The sequence below is a fragment of the Plecotus auritus genome, assembly GCF_963455305.1.
Source record: "Plecotus auritus genome assembly, chromosome: 10".
Classification (NCBI taxonomy): domain Eukaryota; kingdom Metazoa; phylum Chordata; class Mammalia; order Chiroptera; family Vespertilionidae; genus Plecotus; species Plecotus auritus.
The window spans coordinates 57,751,283-57,772,687 of record NC_137785.1 but is presented as its reverse complement, the minus strand read 5'-3'; the positions used below and the strand labels follow the sequence as shown (position 1 = coordinate 57,772,687).

General features: G+C 50.2%; 1 protein-coding gene across 1 annotated transcript in view; it reads right to left on the bottom strand.

Moving 5' to 3' along the window:
• The window catches only part of TOX3 (TOX high mobility group box family member 3), a 112,053-nt gene extending 92,033 nt beyond the window's left edge, over positions 1 to 20,020 (bottom strand). Inside the window, exon 1 of the mRNA XM_080644471.1 lies at positions 19,800 to 20,020. Within this exon, the coding sequence (XP_080500597.1) occupies positions 19,800 to 19,886 (87 nt within the window). The 5' untranslated portion in view covers positions 19,887 to 20,020. The remainder of the gene's footprint in view (positions 1 to 19,799) is intronic.
• Positions 20,021 to 21,405: the final 1,385 nt, after the last annotated feature.

Sequence of the window (21,405 nt, the reverse complement as noted above, 5' to 3'; positions counted from 1 at the left end):
TATTTTTTTTCATCTTCTCTGTTTTATTCTGGTTTCAAAACTCTAAAAGGCAAGACATTTGAGGGAGCAGGGGGCAGGGGATAAAGGTGTGGGGGTGGTTTTAAAAAATAAATAAATAAAAGTTGCAGAACCTGACCACTCCATGCTTTGTAGGTGCTGATGGCATGGCACCTCATTGGACTTCGTAAATCAACTGACACAAGATCTTTCTGATGAAGGCCAAGGTGGATGGATGGCCGGGGGAGGGCGCTATTCACGTATTTGTAATAATGCAAGGGTACCCTCCCCTTGAAGAAGTCTGCAGGCTTGTTCATCTTTTTTCTTTGACCCTTTTCCCTGAAGGCCGCCTACGGGAAAAGAAGTGGAAAGAAAACTTCTCTGGAGTCCAGAGCACCTCCCTAACCGGCTAAGACGGTGGAGCACATACGAAATAAAAATAATACATCAAGTCCAACGTCAAGCACCGGGCCTCTTGCTAAGAACCATGCACCCTGCCAGCGGCAACTTCGCCGGCACCTACAGGGGCAAACTCTCATTTCAGCTCAGTGGCTACTGTCAAGCATTTACGAATGTATCTCACTGCTTCGGTGCCATCCGAGATGGTGGGGGCATGAAGCACAAAGGCAGGAACTAAAGGAGGGCCCTTTCTCACGCCTCCGCTGCTTCCCAGCTCTGGGTCATCCATCGGAGTCCCACGAGGCAGGTGTGCCACACACACACACACACACACACACACACACACACACACCCTTCCAGAACCCAAGAGAAACGGGAAAACTGTACAATGCATCCCACTGAAAGATCCCCACCGTGGAACTACCGGTCCCTGTCTTTAAACGGTGAAACCATTGGTCTGCTCGGCTCACTTGCTGTCACTTAGATCTTCCAGAACTGGCTCTATGAGAACTGCCCCTGTTGCCCAAAGGAGCGACACTCTGCATTTCCCACTGCCTCTCAGACGCTCTCCAACATTCCCACTGGCTTACGTCGCCTCCCGCTTTTCTGCCTACATGTGTCGTTTCTCGACTTTAATCACCCCCGGCACAATCCAGTCACCAACCACCAACGGGAAGAGTGTGGCATTTTTTTTCTCTCTCCCCCCTCCATAAATCTATTCATTGAGATTCCACCGAGCCTGAAACATTCAGGGAGAGATTCAATAAACAGGGGAGAAATGAGTTGCAGAAACTCAGAGAACAGAATGGCCAAGGCAGGAGATTACGGAGCCAGGAGATGAGGGCTCAGTGAATTAAACATTCTTAAGCAGACTTACATACATAATGAACCGGCCAATTCTGCCCCATGTTTCTGCAAGAGATTACCCTCCCGACAAGCCCAATGAGTGTTTCAAGGATGCTAGCTCGGATGGATTCCCGAACAAAATAAGTGTTAATCACTTTATCTCCTCCCATCTCTCTCCCTGTGTGTGTGTGTGTGTGTGTGTGTGTGTGTGTGTGTGAAGAAGAGCAACTTTTCATTTCCATGAAGCCTTGAAATGCTTGGCTGGCAGGGGTTGGGGAGGGGGAGGGAGTGGGGGGGGAGGGCTGGTTAGAGGATGCAGACAATGAAGTCTCTGAAAAGAGGGATTTCCTGACAATAAGACCCGGATCAGAGCCAGAGAGGGGACATTGTTGTCCGGGGCAGTGCGCCCTCCCCTTTGGAAACTGCAGGCGTGGCAGAGAGGGGACGGACAGGGCTCCTGACAAGTGCTTTGGGAAACATCAACCAGGTAGCAGGCTTTGACACTTGCTGCTGGGCCACCACAGTCCATTTGCTTGGAATTGGTTTTTCTAAACACTTTGCTACAGGCTTCCTTAGGGTATTCTGCGCAGCGTCCAGAAAAAGTTGTCAAGTAATCGACCTATATACCATCGTTAAGCAAAGGACACTGAATAGTGGCATCAAATGGTGCAACTCGTTATGTAGGGGCTGAGATTTTCCCACCGCCAGGCTCAGGGCTGGGGACCACGCAACAAACTAAATAGACGTGGCCGTCTGCTCTCTGCAAACTCACGGTCTGGAAAGCCAAAGCGATTTCTTCAACCTCTAGGCACCCCATGCCGTCCACGGGAGCCCCTGCATACGTGTTTGAGGAATGCACGAATGAAGGAAAGATTTCTGAGCTTGGGGCTCACGTGACTCCGAGACTTAAAAAAATAATAATAACAACTAGCAATTATACTGAGATCCACCGAACACAGGAAATCATCGTGAGGGGCCCCACGACCTCAGAAGAAGGGGGACAAGACACACAAATCCTAACGTCCAGGTCCCATCGATTCCGCTGACCCCGATCACTGCCCGGCACCAGTCACCACAATTCACCCGGAAAGCTTTGTGACCGATGTGGTCCCGGCCCCGAGAGACACAGGTGGGCCCCTCGCTGAGCCCGTTCCCCGGTCCACGGACTATCCTTCCCTCTAATGAGCACAGACCTTCTCTCCTCAACCCACAAAAACCACACAGCGCTGTACATTCTAAAAATAGTTTTACGAACCCAGAGAGACCGCCCAACAGAAAGAGAGAGAAGAAGAAAGAAAGAAAACAGTTGGCAGGCGATGAGACGGGTGATTCTCTCACTTGGTCCAGCAGCCTCCTTCCCCGGTGACCACCTCCTCTAAAGAGATGCTGGCCTTCTTAGCTATTCTGAGGAACGGTGACGGAGGCTGCTTTTAGCTCGGCAGGGTCCCCAGAGAAAGAACTGCCCTATATTTAGGCAGATGCCCTTTGTAACAAAGGAGGGACTCATCCCCGCGAGCACTTTCTAAATGACAAAACCAGAACGTTTTCCAAAATATTCCTCCAGCTCATTGGCTCTCAACCAGGGGTGATCTGCTCCCCTTCCCTCCCCGCCCCCCAGGGAACACTTGGAGATGTCTGGAGACATTTTGGGTTGTCATAACTGGGGGAGCCATTGGCCTCCAGTGAGTTGAAGCCAGGGATGCCCCTAAGCATCCTATCATACGCAGGAAAGCCCCACAACAGAGAATTAGCCAGCCCAAAACCTCGAGAGCGCCAAGATGGGGAAACCTTGCTCAGGTTATACATCAAGAGCAGAGGGCCCATCCATCAGCGCTCAAGGTGTGACGTCCTCCTGGCGGCTCTGCTAAAACATCAGGAAATTCTGAGATAAGGTTCTTCTCCCAGAGTCTACATTCAGCCACCTATCCACGTGTTAAGAAATTTACCCGAGCTCAGGATAAAAATCTAACGGTGACAACAGCCAACATTAACCAAGTGCTTAGTGTACACAGAGCTACAGTCAATACTGACAACAACCCTACGTTGTAAAAGCTATGATTATCCCGAGCTTCTTTATTATACACGATCATCCCACGTTGTGGTTGGGTTTATAAGCTTTACTAGTATCTGAGTTGCTCACCGCTGTCTACCCAGCACCCAGCAGCACACGATCCCCGCTGCAGAGATGAGGCACAGGAACACGCCAGTAAGTGGTGGAGAGGGGTTCACACGGGGCCTCTGCCCTCCCACGCTGCCAGCCTGCCCAACTGGTGGCTCTTTAGAGTCGTTGAAACCCCTTAGACCTCTTGGGTCTGAACCTTAGGTAAACAGAACCAACCACCACCTGAGTTGGAATGAGGCAGGCTGCTTTCCAAAGTTACCAAAACCAAGTTTTCTGCCTTTCAGGAAGCCGGTTAAACAAAACAGCCGCCGCTCCCCCCGCCCCAGGACAACGGTGAAGTGCATCAGCACTGCCAGCAGCCACTTCAGAGCAATCTGAAAGGGTGGCGGGCTGTACAGGCTGCTCCTCTTCCTCAGGGCGGGGCTCGAACCCGCACCAGGCAGGCTTCCCCACGTCAGGCAGCAGTGCTTTCCCAGAGGGCCACGTCCCTGGGCGAGGGCAGACCCTCTTCCAACCACAAGGGAGCCAACGCACAAGTCACGGGATGCGCATGTGGACCGGGTCACGGGATACATGTGTGGACCGGGTCACGGGATACATGTGTGGATTGGGTCACGGGACGCACGTGTGGACCGGGTCATGGGATGCATGTGTGAACCGGGTCACAGGATGCACATGTGGATTGGGTCATGGGATGCATGTGTGGGTTGGGTCATCGGATGCATGTGTGGACCGGGTCACGGGATGCACGTGTGGATTGGGTCACGGGATGCATGTGTGGATTGGGTCACGGGATGCATGTGTGGATTGGGTCATGGGATGCATGTGTGGATTGGGTCATGGGATACATGTGTGGATTGGGTCATGGGATGCATGTGTGGACCGGGTCACGGGATGCACGTGTGGATTTGGGTCATGGTATGCATGTGTGGACCAGATCACGGGATACATGTGTGGATTGGGTCATGGTATGCATGTGTGGACCAGATCACGGGATACATGTGTGGATTGGGTCACAGGATGCACGTGTGAACCACTCAACACTGGACAACTGGTCCCGTCCATGGACCTCCCACGCCCCATGCATCTTAGCACAGTCTTCAGGTGACATTCAAACCACATCTTAACTAGAATAATGACTATGGCATGATGTGAGCTTTCACGAATTCCTACTATTTTAATAATCGAAAAGTTCAAACATTATTTAAAGGCTCGGGGAGTATAGCAATTTCCCTATTTGCACTACTTCAGCAGATTCCATAATTCTGGGGGAAATATCCTAGAAGTGACAAACTTTAGCTAGTGCTTTAATTGAGAATTATATTCACCCCTATAAAAAAGGGGGGGAGGGGAGAGGATGGTAAGGGTTTGTTTTTTAGCTTTACAATATTGACGCGACACATACACTTTCAATGTGGAAGTTTCTCTTGTAGAAAGATATGGAAAGTATCCTTGACACTATGCAAACATATTCATTGCACTTATAAGTACTTAAAGTATTTATTCATAAGCTGCTTTTCTCCACAGAAACTGGGGGTGACTCTCTTGAAAGCAAATTTGACTCTAAAAAGAGGGTAAGAATTTATAAGAATCAAAGCAAAGAACATAGCATTACGAATATACTAAAGCCAATAGGACCAGCACATAGGAATTTATATCCTATCATCTTGGACAGTTACCAAATGGGCTTTTTTATTTCTACTTTATTTTTCAATTACAGTTGACATTCAATACTATTTTGTATTAGTTTCAGATGTACAGTATGGTGGTTAGACAATCATATACTTTACAGTGTCTTCCCCCCCCCCCAATATTTCCAGTACCTACCTGGTACCCTACAGAGTTATTACAGTATTATTATTGACTACATTCCCTACGCTGTATTTCATTGACCTAAGGCCGTGGTCGGCACACAGCGGCTCGCGAGCCACATGCGGCTCTTTGGCCCCTTGAGTGTGGCTCTTCCACAAAAGACCACGGCCTGGGCGAGTCTATTTTGAAGAAGTGGCGTTAGAAGAAGTTTAAGTTTAAAAAATTTGGCTCTCAAAAGAAATTTCAATCGTTGTGCTGTTGGTATTTGACTCTGTTGACTAATGAGTTTGCCGACCACTGACCTAAGGGAATAAAAGGAGCCAAGTCATCAAAATTAGTTTTTCTCCTGCATCTGGAATTGATGAAGGCACCGAGATAAATGGTGAAAACATGATGAGGAACTTGGAGGGCAGAAGCAATGCATGTTGCCATCAGGCTTATGTTGGACTCGAACTGATGGCAGACGGCAACGTGGGGCTATCCTGTGGAGCGGGCCACCACAGAGGAGGTGAGACATGCAGATCAAGCTGGAGGTGAAAACTGGAGGCCGTGGGGTAGATTGCAAACAGGGCCGCAATTCTCCCTAATTCCCTGCACCCGGGCCCCTTTTTGTAAGGTGATTTTGCAACTCCCCTCCCTTCAAGAAAGGGGACCTACTAGTACTTCCTCTCCCTTGCATCTGGGCTGGTCGTGGGACTTGCTCTGGGCAGCAGAATGTGGTAGGAGGAACGGAGTGACCCTGCTTAGACTGTGCTCAAGGGCTCCTGGGTGCCACTCAGCGTGCTGCCACCACGAGGGCTCTTGCGCTCGCCTTGGCATGTAGACGTGAGGGAGGACGCACGGGAGGAAGAGGGGACCCAGCTGAGAGCCAGCCAAGCTCCAGAAGCAAAGCCTCCTAGAGGGCTCGCAACAGACAGGAGACACACAAGGAACTTGCAGAGTCAGGTGCAAATATGTCTTGTGTTTTAAGCCACAGAGTTTAATTTGTTACACAGCAATAGGTCACTGATACAAACCCATAGGGGGAACAGCTGACGGCCGAAAACAAGATCCACATATAAAGTTGGGGGGTTGCGGGGAGGGATACAGAGGCAAGAGCCAAGTTTTGGGAGGACATTCCCAACGTCTGGGGCAAGGAAGGAAAGAGGCAGACACAAGGACAGAGCGGAGGCCATCAAAGCATCCAAATACACAGTATTCGGGGACCAGGGACATGGGAGGTGGGGAGGGGAGGCAGAAGTATAGGGTAGAGATAGGGGATTTCCAGGAGTCATCAGAAAAGCATGACCCCGGGGCTTAGCACAGTCTCTGGCCTAAAGTAGCCATTCCAGATCCTAGGATGAATGAAGTCTCCTCTGGCAAAGCAGAGCTCCCTGGAGAGGAGGAACGATATGTTCAGTGATCTAACAAGGAACAGAAATAGAGCTAAGGAGGGCCAGGGTGGGGAAGAGGCGCAACTCCAGGCAAAGATTTCTTGTTGGAGAAGCTGTTCAGAAACATGTTAGAGAGGTCCACGGAGCCAGACAAAAGTGCAAAAGTATGAATGGTCGCTCCCTAAACTCAACACCTGCAAGCGTGGCCGGGAACCAGCAGAATCAGCACCAGCCGGGACCGCGTCAGCAACGCCAAGTCTCAGGCCCACCCCCGCCGGCTGAGCTGCCCTTCATCCGGGTCCCCAGTTGACCTGGATGCATGCCCCACGTCAAGAAGCACGGCTCTGCGAGTGAACAGAGACTGGGAGAAGGGCATTGTGAATCCCTTTCAAGCCCCCAGATAAAGTCAGACACAAAGTCGCAGCTTGGTGCTAACCCGTCTTCAGCGCTTCCCTAACACAGGCAAAGCCCCCTCTTCAACAAACAGAGAGCAGAGCTTGGGGAGGCAAGGTCTCCATGATACTGTTTACCCCCCTGGTGTTTATTCTTAGGATTTTCTTCTGTGTATGAAAAGTGACAGAATTCTCCATTTGAGGTTGTCTTCATTTCACATTAATATATTTAAGGATTTGGAAGACCAAGTCAAACAAAAATGTGAAGCATATTATGATGTGGATGGAATGAGGAGATGACAAAAGTCTGACAGGGAGGTGACATTCAACAAGCCAGAGACGGGAAAATCTGAGCACATTCAAAGGAGAAACCAAGAAGGAAAGATGTGTGTTGTCTGTAGAACTCGGAATGTTCAACCATCAGAAAGGGGTAGACATTGTTGGAAGGACTGATCCCCAAGAGTAGAAAGGCTCTCTCTACCTGGGTCTAAGAAAAGAGAGAATTGGACCCTAGGCAAGTGAGGATGACAAATGAGCAATTTATATCAGACTAGAGGCCCAGTGCACAAATTCGTGCATGGGTGGGGTCCGGCCGGCCCACCCCGAATGGAGGGGAGGGAGGGTTGATTGGGGGTGGGGCCAGCCAGGGAGAGGGGCCGCAGGCAGTTCGGCTCCTGGTTGAACTCCCAGTCGAGGGGCAATTTGCCTATTAGCCTTTTATTATATAGAATAATATCAACATTCCTCATTAAGTGAGAGATCAGAGTTCCCGTCTAAGAGTGAGGGTCGGGGTGGTTTGACCCAGACTTGGAAGTCTGGAGAAGACTTGGACTACCCATTGTGGGGAAAGTCCGAGAGAATAAACAGATAAATTCATGGTTTGTGCAGCCAAGGGCCCAGGTATAATCCAGCAGCATTGATTTTTAGTAAGAAAAGTGGACACAGTTGTCAGTTACCCTAAAGTTGAGGTATGTGGGGCATGGCTTTGCAGGTGAGCCTGCATGGAAGATTTCAAGGATGAACAAAAGGGGCCCGTGGAGTAAATGAGGCGGAAGAACATAAAGGACTGCTGGTTCCTGGGGAAGAAGACTCGGTGGTTGTAGGGATATGAGGAGTGAGAGGTGAGTGGGTTGGATCAATAAGGAAAAGCAACGAAGTTAGCAGGAAACTACTTGGGAAACTGTTGACAAGTGCTCAAAACTTGGACTTGAGAAATGGTAGCCTAAAAATTCAAGAGGTATTCTGCAAAGAAGAGAAATGTGGGCCTAAAATACAGGTATCATCAGTTAAAATTAGGACAGGACTTTAGTTCCTACAAAGAATAGAAGCCACTGGGTATTTTGAGCATGCCCCAAATAAAACCTCCAAACTGAAGAAAGAACTGAAAAGATCTCACAGTGTATCACCAAAGGAGGACCCTCTCAGGAGCAAATGAAGACTAAAATATTGAATGAAGTTCATCAAAATATAAGACTATAGTTTACACAGAAAAGACCAAACCCATCACTCACTCCAACACACCTGCTATAAACTACTTCTTGTCCCCATATACCCACTCCCCCCTTCCTTCCACAGTAACTTGAGTGTTTCCCTGGGTACATGGCCAGCCACAATATAGACTACATTCCTGGATAGCTTGTAATCATAGATGTGGCCATATGTCACCGTTTTAGCCATTGAAAAACACGCCAATGTCATGTGAGAGCTACTGGAAGCCTCCCTTTACCCTTGACATGGATGATGGATGGTGCTCTACCTTGAACCATGAGCACAAGCGTTATATGAAAGCTGGAGGTAGCCTGGCTCCCAGATGTCTACAAAGCCACCATACCAGCCCCAGACTACTTAACCCTCCACTTCATTAGGGGAAAGAGGGATGAACATCTACCTCATTTAAGCCACTGCTACTTATCAAAGTCTCCACTTCCTTGACCATTTCTCCACCAGCCTGAACACTTGGATTGAGAACCATCACTACAGTTATCTCCTTCACTTTTTTCCCTCCCGCCCTGTTCTTCTCTCATTCCTGCCTGGGAAGAACCACCATCGACTCATCCTTGCCTTCCGCTGCTACATTCCCGTCACCCATCGACACATGAAATATTGATGGAGGAAATTTAAAATAAAATTTGACCTTAAAAGCTTCTAACTGGGATCATTACAGCTGTAGGCCAAGCTCCTTCAGAACAGGACAAGGGACTCTTCATCTCTACATTCCCACTGCATAGCACATAGTAGGTCCAACATATGTTTATCCAACGATTGAACAACAACCAGATCTTCTCAACAATAGTTTCATTCATCTCTAGGGCACTCCTTATCATATTTTTTTATGTGCCAAGCACCATTCCTGATGCTGGGCATACAGTAAGTCATCCAAAGTCCCTACCTCAAGGAGCTTGAATGGAAGGGGGTACCGCCATCCCCATGCAACTGGGTCCAGGGAAGGTACTAGAACAAGTGGGAAGGAGAATCTCTCCCTCTTGGGGAGGCTGTGATTGGAGCTGCTTTGGGACATCTGCCCGCCACCTGAGGAGAGCCTGAGTGGAAAAGGGCGCCAAACAGATGAAAGCGAAGCGAATCCAGGCAGGTCTGGAGGGGACCCCTTGAAACTCCGGATCCAGCAACACCGGAAACAAAACGGACGACCCCTTTTCTACTTAACTCCATGGGAGGGTTCTCCCCACTGGCAATCCAAAGGATTTTCACTAATAAAAACTCTTTTGCCAAAACCGGTTTGGCTCAGTGGATAGAGCGTCGGCCTGCGGACTGAGGGGTCCTGGGTTCGGTTCCGGTCAAGGGCATGTACCTTGGTTGCGGGCACATCCCCACTGGGAGGTGTGCAGGAGGCAGCTGGTCGATGTTTCTCTCTCATCGATGTTTCTAGCTCTCTATCCCTCTCCCTTCCTCTCTGTAAAATATCAATAAAATATATTTAAAAAAAAAAAAACTCTTTTAACCATGCCCCCATTAAATATTTTTATTAGAATTTTTAAAGTAAGCCAACCAGTACGAGGTGAGTTACTCACTCAAGACGTAGGCATAAAGGAGCAGCGAAACAGAGCTACCGGGTATGCTTTCCAAGGGCTCAATGTTCCTAGATTTGACTCATGTTTCTTTCAAGAGAAATCAACTTCCAACCAATTACATATAGATATTTCATAGAAGTTTTCTAGGCAGGGCATCATTTGGGACTTCTACTTTCTATAGGTAGAGGCTTTGGAAAAGACCGTGTCAGATGTTGGTTATTCTACAGTACATCAAAACCCCTTGCTCATTACAAATCAGCTGTAGAAATTGCTGAGAAACCTCTCAATAGGAAACAGTGACTTCCACTACATCAATGTAAAACATTAAAAAATTCATTCCCATTACCATGGCTAATACAATTCTTCTAAATAAACAATTCAGTCAGTGTAGAAAAGGCCATATTAAACTTGCAACATTTGGAGTAGAAAGGCCCAGCTTGAAATCTATCTCCTCCAAAAAAAAAATGCATTTATACCATTTAAATATGTATTTAGAGTGAAATCCAAATACTTCTTGATCCTGGCCAATTTGCTTAACTAATGGATTATCAAGACATTCAAATTATTCTTTTATAAACAAAGTCAAGTTAAGATTAAAGTCAGTAAAAAAAAAAAAAGATTAAAGTCAGAATGTGAGGCATACCAGAAGGGCCATTTTCCAGTGGCTGGTATGTTCTGCACAACCATGGAACATGCTGAGGGAACAGGCCCTCCCCGAGGAAGGGATTAAGGCTACAAACCTAGGAAACAAAGAAAATAAAATGATCGCTACCAAAGGAGACCGTAATACCTGTCAGAAGCGCATGCAGACCTTAAATAAAAGCTTCTAGATCATATTTTAAACAAGGTTTTTTTTTTTTGTGTGTGTGTGTGTGTGTGTGTGTGTGTTCTTGTTTTGGGAAAGAGCTGACTCTAACTTCCAATTTTTTTTTTTTTTCATTTATAAGCATACTTAGCAAAAACTGCCCTTCCTTACTGACCACATGCCAAACAGATTCTCCAAATACTGGACATTATGAACATGTCACAAAATCCAACCGGAAACTGCACCTCTTACATAAACAAAAAACAACCCGTAAAGTTTTAATTCATAAATGGCCGATAGGGTTTTTCATTACGTTATTGCAAATTATGCACCATTCCCACTTAATAGCAACCGCTTAAGAATGTTTCTTTCCAAATAACTATTACGATAGGAAGGATATATTATCATGCTCACACATACACACACACTCCTTTGTATAGCCTTCTTCTAATGGGACAGTAGGCTTTCAAACCTTCCTGAGTGCCACACATTACTTCCTCTCTAACTGGAAAGTTGAATTCGCAAACACCAACCAACCTGCGGGCCGGAGGAGACGTCCTTAGCAACCCCGGCCCCTCACTCTTGGAGGAGTCCCGCCCATTCCCATCTCTTTACCTCTCGAGTCCCAGTGCCCTGGTCCAAGTGCCTATGTGATATCTCGAGGGGGACAGCTCACCAAAATATCCAAAATCAGCACTTTCTTTCCTTCAAAACCAGCTTCTCCTCTGATCTCTCTGCTTCTGTTCAAGGTCCTCCCATTCGCCCAGGGCCCACATGCAAACATGCGGAGTCACGTCTGCCTCCTCCTCCTCCCTTCCTATGTTCCAGACATGCTCTGTCCAGTGCCTTCCTCCCCTTCACATCCACATTCACATCTCCTCAGTTCCCACACCTTTAGTTCAATGGGGTCATGGCATCCTCCCTGGTCCCCTCCCCACCATCACCTCCTGTCTGACTACAGTAATCTAGTCAAAAGGTCAGATCCATATTCACACAGTACAACTCCAACCACACCCCGGGCCACTCAACATCCTTCAAATGTGCGCCGTGGCGAACACCGATGGTTTTCTTTCCAACAGTCTTCTTCTTTGCTAACAGAGCATACGATCAATTATGCTCACATGACACTGGGCCCAGCCCCAGGTGACATGGGATTGGTCTAAGCCAGTGGTCGGCAAACGGCGGCTCGCGAGCCACATGCGGCTCTTTGGCCCCTTGAGTTTTTAGCAAAGGCCAGATTAGGAGTACCCTAGTTAAGTTAATAACAATGTACCTACCTATCTAGTTTACGTTTAAAAAATGTGGCTCTCCAAAGAAATTTCAATCGTTGTACTGTTGCTATTTGGCTCTGTTGACTAATGAGTTTGCCGACCACTGGTCTAAGCCAATCACTGCCATCTCCTTCTTCTTGGTCAATGATTGGCCTAGGGCAGTGGTCAGCAAACTCATTAGTCAACAGAGCCAAATATCAACAGTACAACGATTGCAATTTCTTTCAAGAGCCAAATTTTTTAAACTTAAACTATATAGGTAGGTACATTGTTATTAACTTAATTAGGGTACTCCTAAGCTGGCCTTTGCTAAAAACGTCCTCAATCTGATGGAGGCATGTGGCTCGCGAGCTGCAGTTTGCCGACCACTGGCCTAGGGTGAACATGTGATTCATTTCTGATCAATAAGATTAAAAAAAAAAAAAAAGTCTAGTGGAACTGTTTCCAAGACAGCTTGCCCTTCTTGGTAAGAGATGCACAGAAAGAGAACGTGGTCCTTTGCCGTCAGCCCTTACCCCCACCGCTCCCTCACTCCCCAGTTTGCATGCTATCACGTAAGGATGTGATGCTACAATAGCCAACGTGAGACCGTGAAGAGACTGCTGAAACGCCAAAAATGGCAGAACAGAAAGAAAAGCAAAGGGAGTCCTTGAAAACATGATCGAACCATCCAAAACAGCCCGACACTGCCTCCCTGAAGACTTCTGGGTCAGTAAATAAATCTCCTTAGAATTCATGCCACTGCTTGTTGAACGTTGTTACCTGCAGCCCAACGCATTCTAACTGAAAGACTTACAAAGAACAAACTCCTTGCCGTACCCCCGAATGCCCCCCGTGCTGTGCTACTCACAGCACATCAGCATCCCCGTGGGAACCCCACCCCACACCTACGCTACTGTCTCCTCCAGGCTAAGGTCCAACACCTGCCCTCGGAAGCTCTCCAGCTGATCCTTGTGCATGTTCAGGTTTGAGGAGCAATGCTCCATGATAGGATCACAAATTACGTTTCTCCACGCCATCAACTCACGGGCAGACCGTAAGGAACACTTGGGCTGTGTTTCTCCCATGACCATGGCCTCATCTCACCAAGTGTGAGCATCATTTGTCGTTCGTTGAATGTCATCTCTCCTTAATCAAAGTTTTCAAGCTAGAAGCCTCCAGGGAGCCAAGAGGAACCCAGAATGAGAAACAGGGAGTGGAAAGGACCCCGGAGAAACAGGAAGAGCCTGGCCACCTGCAGGGCCATGTGAGCGAACAGGTCCAATATTGCCAAACTTGGGAGTTTTTTTCCTAAAGAGAAGCTGGAGATACAGATCCACATGCAAAGGTCTTTTCCATACACAGACGACTAATTGAAATACCTAAGCATACTTTGAACACTGTCGCCACATACATGCACTGACTTCATCTAAAATGACTAAAATGAACCTTCTGTGGCTAACTGTAGCTAGCCTCTACTGAGCACAGGATCGACTGTCCCGGGTGGCAACATGGGGAGTCTGTGATCCTCCAGTTCGTGGCAGCAGGATTATTTAGCCGGTGAGTCACTATCAACAAGACACTCAGAACGATGAGTTTCTCAAGGGCCTACATAAAACGGGAAAAAAATGTAAGAAAGAAACAAACAACTAACTGGCCACACCACACACACACACAAACTACAAAATTAAAATTAACAGATGCTTAATTAAATGTCTACAAAATGCAACTAATCAACTCAGACAGGGAATCATATCACATTACAGGCAGGAGCGGGTGCATTTTTTTTTTAATATATTTTATTGATTTTTCACAGAGAGGAAGGGAGAGGGACAGAGAGTCAGAAACATTGATCAGCTGCCTCCCGCACACCCCCCACCGGGGATGCGCCCGCAACCAAGGCACATGCCCTTGACCGGAATCGAACCCGGACCCTTCAGTCGGCAGGCCGACGCTCTATCCACTGAGCCAAACCAGCCAGGGCGAGCGGGTGCATTTTAATGTCTACTACGATGGAGAGGGGATCCCCGATCCACAGCGCTTGGAGGCTGCCAAGGTCTGAAAAAGGCCCTGAGTGCCCACCTGGAGCCCGCCTTTCTGCCCGAAGTCTTGTCCTCGTCACAGCAATCAAACTCCTTGACCCAATTCTCCTGGAGGCTGACCACTCCCAAGCAGGACCCCCAGCCTCTATCAAGACTCTGCAACCATGGCTGCCCATCGGAATGACCGGGGGAGCTTTCAAAATCACTGCCACCTGGGTCCCCGAGAATCTTCCTGAAGTGGTCTGGGGAAAGGCCACGTATTAAGTGTTTTTAAAAAGCTTTCTCCCACTCAGCCAGGGCTCAAGAACAGCCAGGGCTGGGAACCCACTGTTCTAGAAGCATTTTTGAGAAACGTTCTCAGACACGGTAATCTTTCCAGTTATTCCATCTTGTGAACTAGACTTTCTTCTAACCGCCCCGGCTGGGAACAAAGGAAGCTCATCAAGTGCTCTGATCATCCAGAACAGGAGTCAGCACACTTTTCCTGGAAAGGGGTGAACGGTAAATGTTTTGTTTTTGATTTTTGTATTGATTTCAGAGAGGGAGGTGGGAAAGGGGGAGACAGCGAGGGGGAGGAGAGGGAGAGAAATATCAATGATGAGAGAGAATCATTGATCGGCTGCCTCCTGCATGCCCCACACTGGGGATTGAGCCCGAAACCTGGGGAAGGTGCCCTGACCTGGAATCGAACAGGTGACCTCCTGGTTCATGGGTCAACCACACCAGCCGGGCAAACTGTCAATGTTTCAGGCTCTGCAGGCCATACAGCCTCCTCCACAACGACTCAACTCTGCCCCTGCATCATGAAAGCAGCACATAAACAAATGCGTGGGGCTGTGTCCCAATAAAACTTTATTTATGGACACAAGTGGGAGTTTCCTGTGATCTTCACAGTCCTAAAATATCATGCTTCTTTTGACTTATTTCAACCATTTAAAGGTGTAAAAGCCATTCCTAACTCACAGACCACACGGGAAGGGCCAGCAGGCCACGGGCTGCAGTCTGCCAACCCCTGATCTAGAACTAGTCCATTGACTTGAGACCAGGAAATTAACCAATGGTAGAATCCAAAGGATCAGATTAGAACTCCATTGGAAATGGTTAGAGTCCGGGGTGGGCAAACTTTTTGACTCGAGGGCCACAATGGGTTCTTAAACTGGACCGGAGGGCCGGAACAAAAGCATGGATGGAGTGTTTGTGTGAACTAATATAAATTTAAAGTAAAGGAGCGGAGGGGAGAGCAAGAGAACCCTCCGCTCTTTCGGCTCCACGGGCGGGACAGAACAGCCAAACGGGCCAGATCCGGCCCGCAGGCCGTAGTTTGCCCACAGCTGGGTTAGACTCTACTGCCTCCACTCACTTACCTAAACTGTCCACGGAGCAGGACATGGGAGTGGAGCCGTCCACAGAGTTGAACAGAAACCAGAAATGACTCACTGAAAATGATTTTGAATCTTTATCTGCCTATGAGTTTGTCGAAGACCAAGTGGCAAAGCAGCAGGACGCAAGTACGTTCGGAGGGGCCCACAGAGCGGTTTTAATGATTTGTTCATTCCTTGCCAACCTTTAAAATTCAGAATATCGCACATAAAAATCCAGCTGATCCCTCTCTTGAAAAAATAATTACAAAATGTGGAAGAGACTGGGCCCACATGTTGGCATGGCAACAATCTACTAACGCTGGACTAGGCTACCCCGGGACACAGGGCACGCCATCCCGAGACCCCTAACCCTGTCTTCACGGAGGGTAACTGGCTGTCCCCATGGACATTTGAGCTATGGCCCCTGGTCTAAGGTCCTTAGAAATATCTTATTTCTCTCTCACAATGTGGCTTCAATCTCTTTTTGAAGACCTGACATGGGAAAATGTTGAAATCTCTCTCTCACCAGCTCTCAAAATTCAACACCCCCAATACGCCAGACCCTAGAAATGAAATCATCAGTTCTCATGTGCCAAGTTCGCCAGGTATCAACCTAAGAAGAGTTTCGATCTAATCCCCTTCTCAGTATGGTCTCAATTTGAACCACAGTCTCCAAGAAGGTAGACAAATGACAAATGACCCTTCAGGTCCTCTTACCCTTTGAGCTGACCAAGACAGAGAGGCTCAGTGAGATAGAGAGAGAGCACGCACCTCAGAACGTCTTAATCAAGCAGGGTGATCAATAGCACACACAATAATTAGAAAACACGGTTTGGGACTGATGGGTAAAAACAACACAGGGCCAGCCTACAGAGGGTCAGAAGCTAATAGCCCTATTTTGAAAAAAGAGGGGCAACCCCAAGAATATGCAGAAAAAGCTGGTAACTAGAGTTTAGGCCAAGTTCATGATTAACCCACTGTGTAATTTCACCTTACACCCAGGTTAAATACAACAGTTTATTTGGGGGTGGCAGACTTCCGACAATTACATGCCAATTGATATGTTGTACATGACCTTCTTACTGGTAAAAAAAAAAAAAAAAAAAAAAAAAAAGACAGATTGCACCCAGGGAAAAGAAAAACTCTAGATATATGGATAATGGGACACCAAGTCACTTGAGTAACATAAAGCCTTTTTGTAAAAATATGTGTGTGTGTGTGTGTGTGTGTGTGTGTGTTTAATTTGTTGGCTACATCAGAAAAAGAACTGTTCAAACAGATTTCTCCACTTGAAAATAAAATGGAAATTAGCCCTTAGAAAAAAAAGAGATGACTTTAAGTTTATACATCAGTGGCTGGCTCATGAATTATTAACTGATTTTAATGGTCCTGGCTATATTTTATTTGAAGTTATTCTGCTCCTTGCCAGGAATTTGAACCCTCAGCACTCTTTCATCCATTCTCCATAGTCAGAGCACACTTTCCTGGGCGCTGACATTTAAAAAGGACCCATATACTCGCAGCATGGAAAGACAATATACACGCAAATAATTTCTACAAAGGAGTCTGGTCATGTGTTAAAGAGAGAGCTGAATGAAGCCCTATTATTCACGGTGTGTAAATAAATTTCAAGATAAGCGCTAACTTTTCACTCGTTCAGCCTGGAGCCCAGGAGGGTTCTGTATTGCTTTTAAAGTTTCCCAGATGGTCATTAAAACAAGAAAGGGCAGAGACCTACTGTCTTTCCAATCCATCATTTCCCATCCCGAAAGATAATGCATGTCGCCGAGTTAAGTCTCAAAGAGAGGAACGAGTAGAGGTACCTTCAAATAAAATAAATGTGTGTCTGTGGTATGCTGGTTTTCACATCTTCAATAGCAACCCTTCAGACACCCACGTTAGCTGTGAAATACATGCTATAAACCTTTCATTAGCACTTGCTGTTTTACACCCATCACGTTAATACTTCCTCTTCTACTCCATTCTCCCCATAAAGAAGAAAAAAAATTACAGGGAATAAAATTGGGTTTTTCACTCCTGAAATGAACAGTAGGCAAATAGAGTTTTGTGGCTCCGTTTAAAGATTAGTGTGTGTGTGTGTATGTGTGTGTGTGTGTGTGTGTGGTTTTTTTAATTTGCTAGGAGTAAGTGCAAACATCCCGTAAAATAAGCATAATTTGATTTCTACCAATTCCGACCGCTGTGTCTAACTTTCCCAAGTTGGGTACCCACAGCACCCCTGAGGACGACCCGCCTGCCGAATTACTAACAGTCCAAGTTATTTCAGGCGAATCGCTGCACTCAGAAAACAGGGTAATAGACCACCGGGCCTCCCCACTCCCAAGTGAAGCATGCACCCTCGATAAATCATGTCTGTTTTCCAGCTCTCTCTATACATCTCCCTGAAATAAACGTTCTGCGTTTAAATGGACTCAAAATAGCCTTCCTTAACAAAATAAAAATAAAAAAGGGACACACTCACACACACAAAACACCCAGAATGTCCTCCGGGTGCCTTGAAGTCCCCCTTGGGATCCCAAGGGAACAGAGAGATTTGCATTGCAGTGACTGGATGGATACAAAGGGTTTCTATTTTGGTGTCATTCGAGTGTTGCTGATCTTAAATCGGAGAAAGTAGTTACATTAGGCAAGGTAATGGTTTCCAAAAATAAAAGCCTGCCCAGTCGCACGGGGCTTGCACGCACACAGGCTGGGTTGCAAGAAGATAAATAATACCCCACCGGAACAATTAGGTGCTCGGAGCCTCCGAAACGCTCCGTACTTCATTAGGCGGCGCGAATCCCTCACCGGAGCCCGTGCATTGGGGACTCTCTAAAGCGTTTCATAACTCGAGTAAATCCAAGATCAGAGGACAGAGACACGTTGAAACCTTAACTCTGGCTACGGGGCCTTCTCCTCTTGTTTCTCTGCTTTAAGGTATCCTTCTGGAAATTTGGAGAGCATGAGCCCCCACCATCAGGGAAGGGTGAAAACCCACTTGAATAAGGTCCCGCCTTCTATGGGTGTGGGGAGGCCCCCCTGCGCCAGGCACAGGCGCTGGTGACGCGGGGGTCAGGAAGAAAGACTCCGGAGCCCTTCACACAAACTTCAGCACTGGAGTTGGGCACGAGTATAAACAGACAGGAACACGAGGCTGGATCAGCCGCGGGGGCGCAGCAAACCGCTCCTCGCTCTCCACGCAATCAATCCCTCCTCTTCCTGCTATGTATTCCTCAGTCTCGTACCGCACCTTTCGCGGGGCAGGCTCATTATCCAAGCAATCGTAAACAAAACTACGATTTGAAAGAAAAAGGGAGGAGGAGGGAGGAGCAGGGGCGGGGGGGGGGGGGAGGAGAAAGAAGAACCGCATTGAAAAGGCACAAGCCATTCGGGGCACATGTCGCTTTCTCCGCATGTCGCTCTCGGGGTGATGTTTCCTCCAAAGCTCGGCCCTGCGGGCTTCGGGCAGGAGAGAGACCCCCCGAGTCCGCGTGCCCTGGCCGGAGGGCTGGGGCTCCCGCACCCACTCGCCCTCGGAGCTGCGCTGGCCACCTTCCTGAGATCCATCTTCCGCCAGCAGAAACGCCCAGCCCTCCAAGTCGCCAAGAGGGAGGGGGGAGGAGGAGGTGGAGGGGGGAGGAGGAGGTGGGGGGGGGGGACCCAGGGCGTGGCGTGCGGGTCTCCCACCCTGCTCTCCCCAAAAGGCAAAACTGACCCTCCCCCAAATATTACAGGTGAGAAGTCACTAGTGCTAACAGAGGAGATGTCCAAAGCGCCCCACCAGAGGGGAAGCAAAAGCCACCTGCAGGGGTCCCACCCCTGCCCCCTCCCCCATCAGGGCTCGCTCAAAAGTTTGTTCCTTTCCTTCCCTAGCGGCCGGGGTCCCGCTCTCAGGGCCCAGGGGGAGGGATGATGGGCCGGGAGTGGGGCGGCGAGGTCCTCCGACCACGAGACCGGGAACTCCTGCGCCCTGCCCCCCAGGGGGCTGCGACTGCGTTTACTAATAACAACAACAAAGAATCACGCAAGTCCCCGCCTTCAGGCTCGGGCTGCGCTCGGCTTCTTTGGGGCGGCGAGGAGCGCTGGCGGGCTGGGGGTTGCGGGGGGGCGGGGGGCAGTGGAAGGAGAGGTGGAGGGCAGAGGAGCAGGGAGAGGGGGTGCCGGCAGAGGCACAAAAAGGGGGCAAGGCGAGGAGGTGGTGGGAAGGGGCTAGAGGAGGAGAGGAGAGTTGGACGGGGATGGAGGCGCGTAGGGGAAGGAGGAGAGAGGGGAGGGGAGAGGAGGAGAGGGGAAAGAAAGTGCAGCGCGCGGGGCGCGCCCGGGATGGGGAGGTGGCCCCCGCCCCGCCGTCCCCCGGCCCGGCCCGGTCACCTTGCTGTAGCCGTAGTACCCCAGGCACTGCGCGAAGTCCAGGCCGGCGGGGTCCCCAGCCGCCGCGGGGTAGAACCTCATATCCATGCCGGAGCCGGGCCCGGGCCGGGGCCGAAGCTGGGGCTCGCCGGGCGGGTGCCCGCCTCCTCTACGCGGCTAGATCCACCGTCGAGGGCGCCGGGTCGGGGTTGTCCGGGGCGGCGCGCGGGACTCCGGGCCGGAGGGGCGCCGCGGTCGGAGTCCGGGGACCCGGGAGCCGCGGCAGCCGAACACAAAGGCGCGGCCACGCGAGCCGCGGGAGAGCGGGAGGCGGCCCGGGGGACCAGCCCCGCCGGGCACCGAGGCGGCGCTGCGCGCGGGCCGGGCGCGGGGACGTGGGGCGCGGTGCGGGGGCCGGGGGCGGCGCGGGGAGCTCAGGTGCGCCGGGCGGGCGAGGCTGGGACGGCGGCGCGGCTGCCCGCTCCTCCTCCTCCTCCCGGGCGGACTGAGCCGAGGAGCCGCGGAGACAAGGGGCCCGGCCCCTCCCCTCTCGCTCCCCCTCCTGCCTCCGCCGCCGGTCCCCTCCCCGCGCCGCCGCCGCTCCGCCCCTCCCTCCGCGGGCAGCTGGCGCGCCGCCCGCCCCGCCGGTGCGCTCCTCCGCCCGGACCGCCTCCGGGCCCGCCCCGCCCGGCCCTGCCCCGTCGCGCGCGCCTCGGCCTCTCCCTCTCCGAGGGCCCTGTCCTTCCCACCGCGCCCCCTTCCCTCTCCGGTCCCCTTTGTCCCCGAGGCCTCGGAGCGCTCCTGGCTCCCTCCGCCGCTCCGGCCGCGGCCAGCCCCTCGGCCCCCGTGGCCCTCCCCGCCTTTGCAGCCGCCGATTCTGGACCCCCAGCTCCTGCCACTCGCATCCACGTGCGGGCCGCTCGCGTCCCACCCTCTTTCCATCGCCTCCTCTTCTCTGCTCGTGGGTGCCGATCCCTGGCTTCCTCTACCCTACTCCCCGCCTAACCCCACTCACGGCCCTGCTTGGAGGCACCTAACCCCGCAGCCAGCCTGCACGCGTACCCACTCCCGGCAGCCGGCACCCCCCCCCCCCCCCCCCATGTACAGCTGTGGCGGGCTGGTGGGCCTGACCTGTCCCAGGCGGGCAGCCTGGAGGCCTCCTGGGTCCAGCCTCGTGGCGGTCCCTTCGTGTTTTCTTCGCTCTTGTTTGTATTCGGGAGGCTTTTGAGTCACTGGGTCTAAGCAGATCACTCGCTGCTCTAAGGGAAAATGTTCCCACTTTCCTAAAAGGTTCTGGGGGGCTAACTTCCTCGCACTGCACTCACCCACCCCCTTGTTTCTTTCTTTCTGTTGCTCCACTCTCGATTCCAATAATTACAGGCTGTTGTTGTTCCTTGTGATTAAGCCCTAAGCTACATGCCCCCTCCTCTCCACCAGCACCCCCCAACCCCACCCTCCGATTGAGTGCGAGGGTTCAGGAGAGTTTGGCCCCCAGCCGGGCAAAGGTGGGGACTTGGCTAAGAGTTGAGGAGTTAGGTAGGGAGAGGTGTTTTGAGGTTGGCCCTGGCTCTGGAATGTGCAGATTATTTTTAGCTGAAAACAATTAAAGCCCAACAAACTCAGGGGG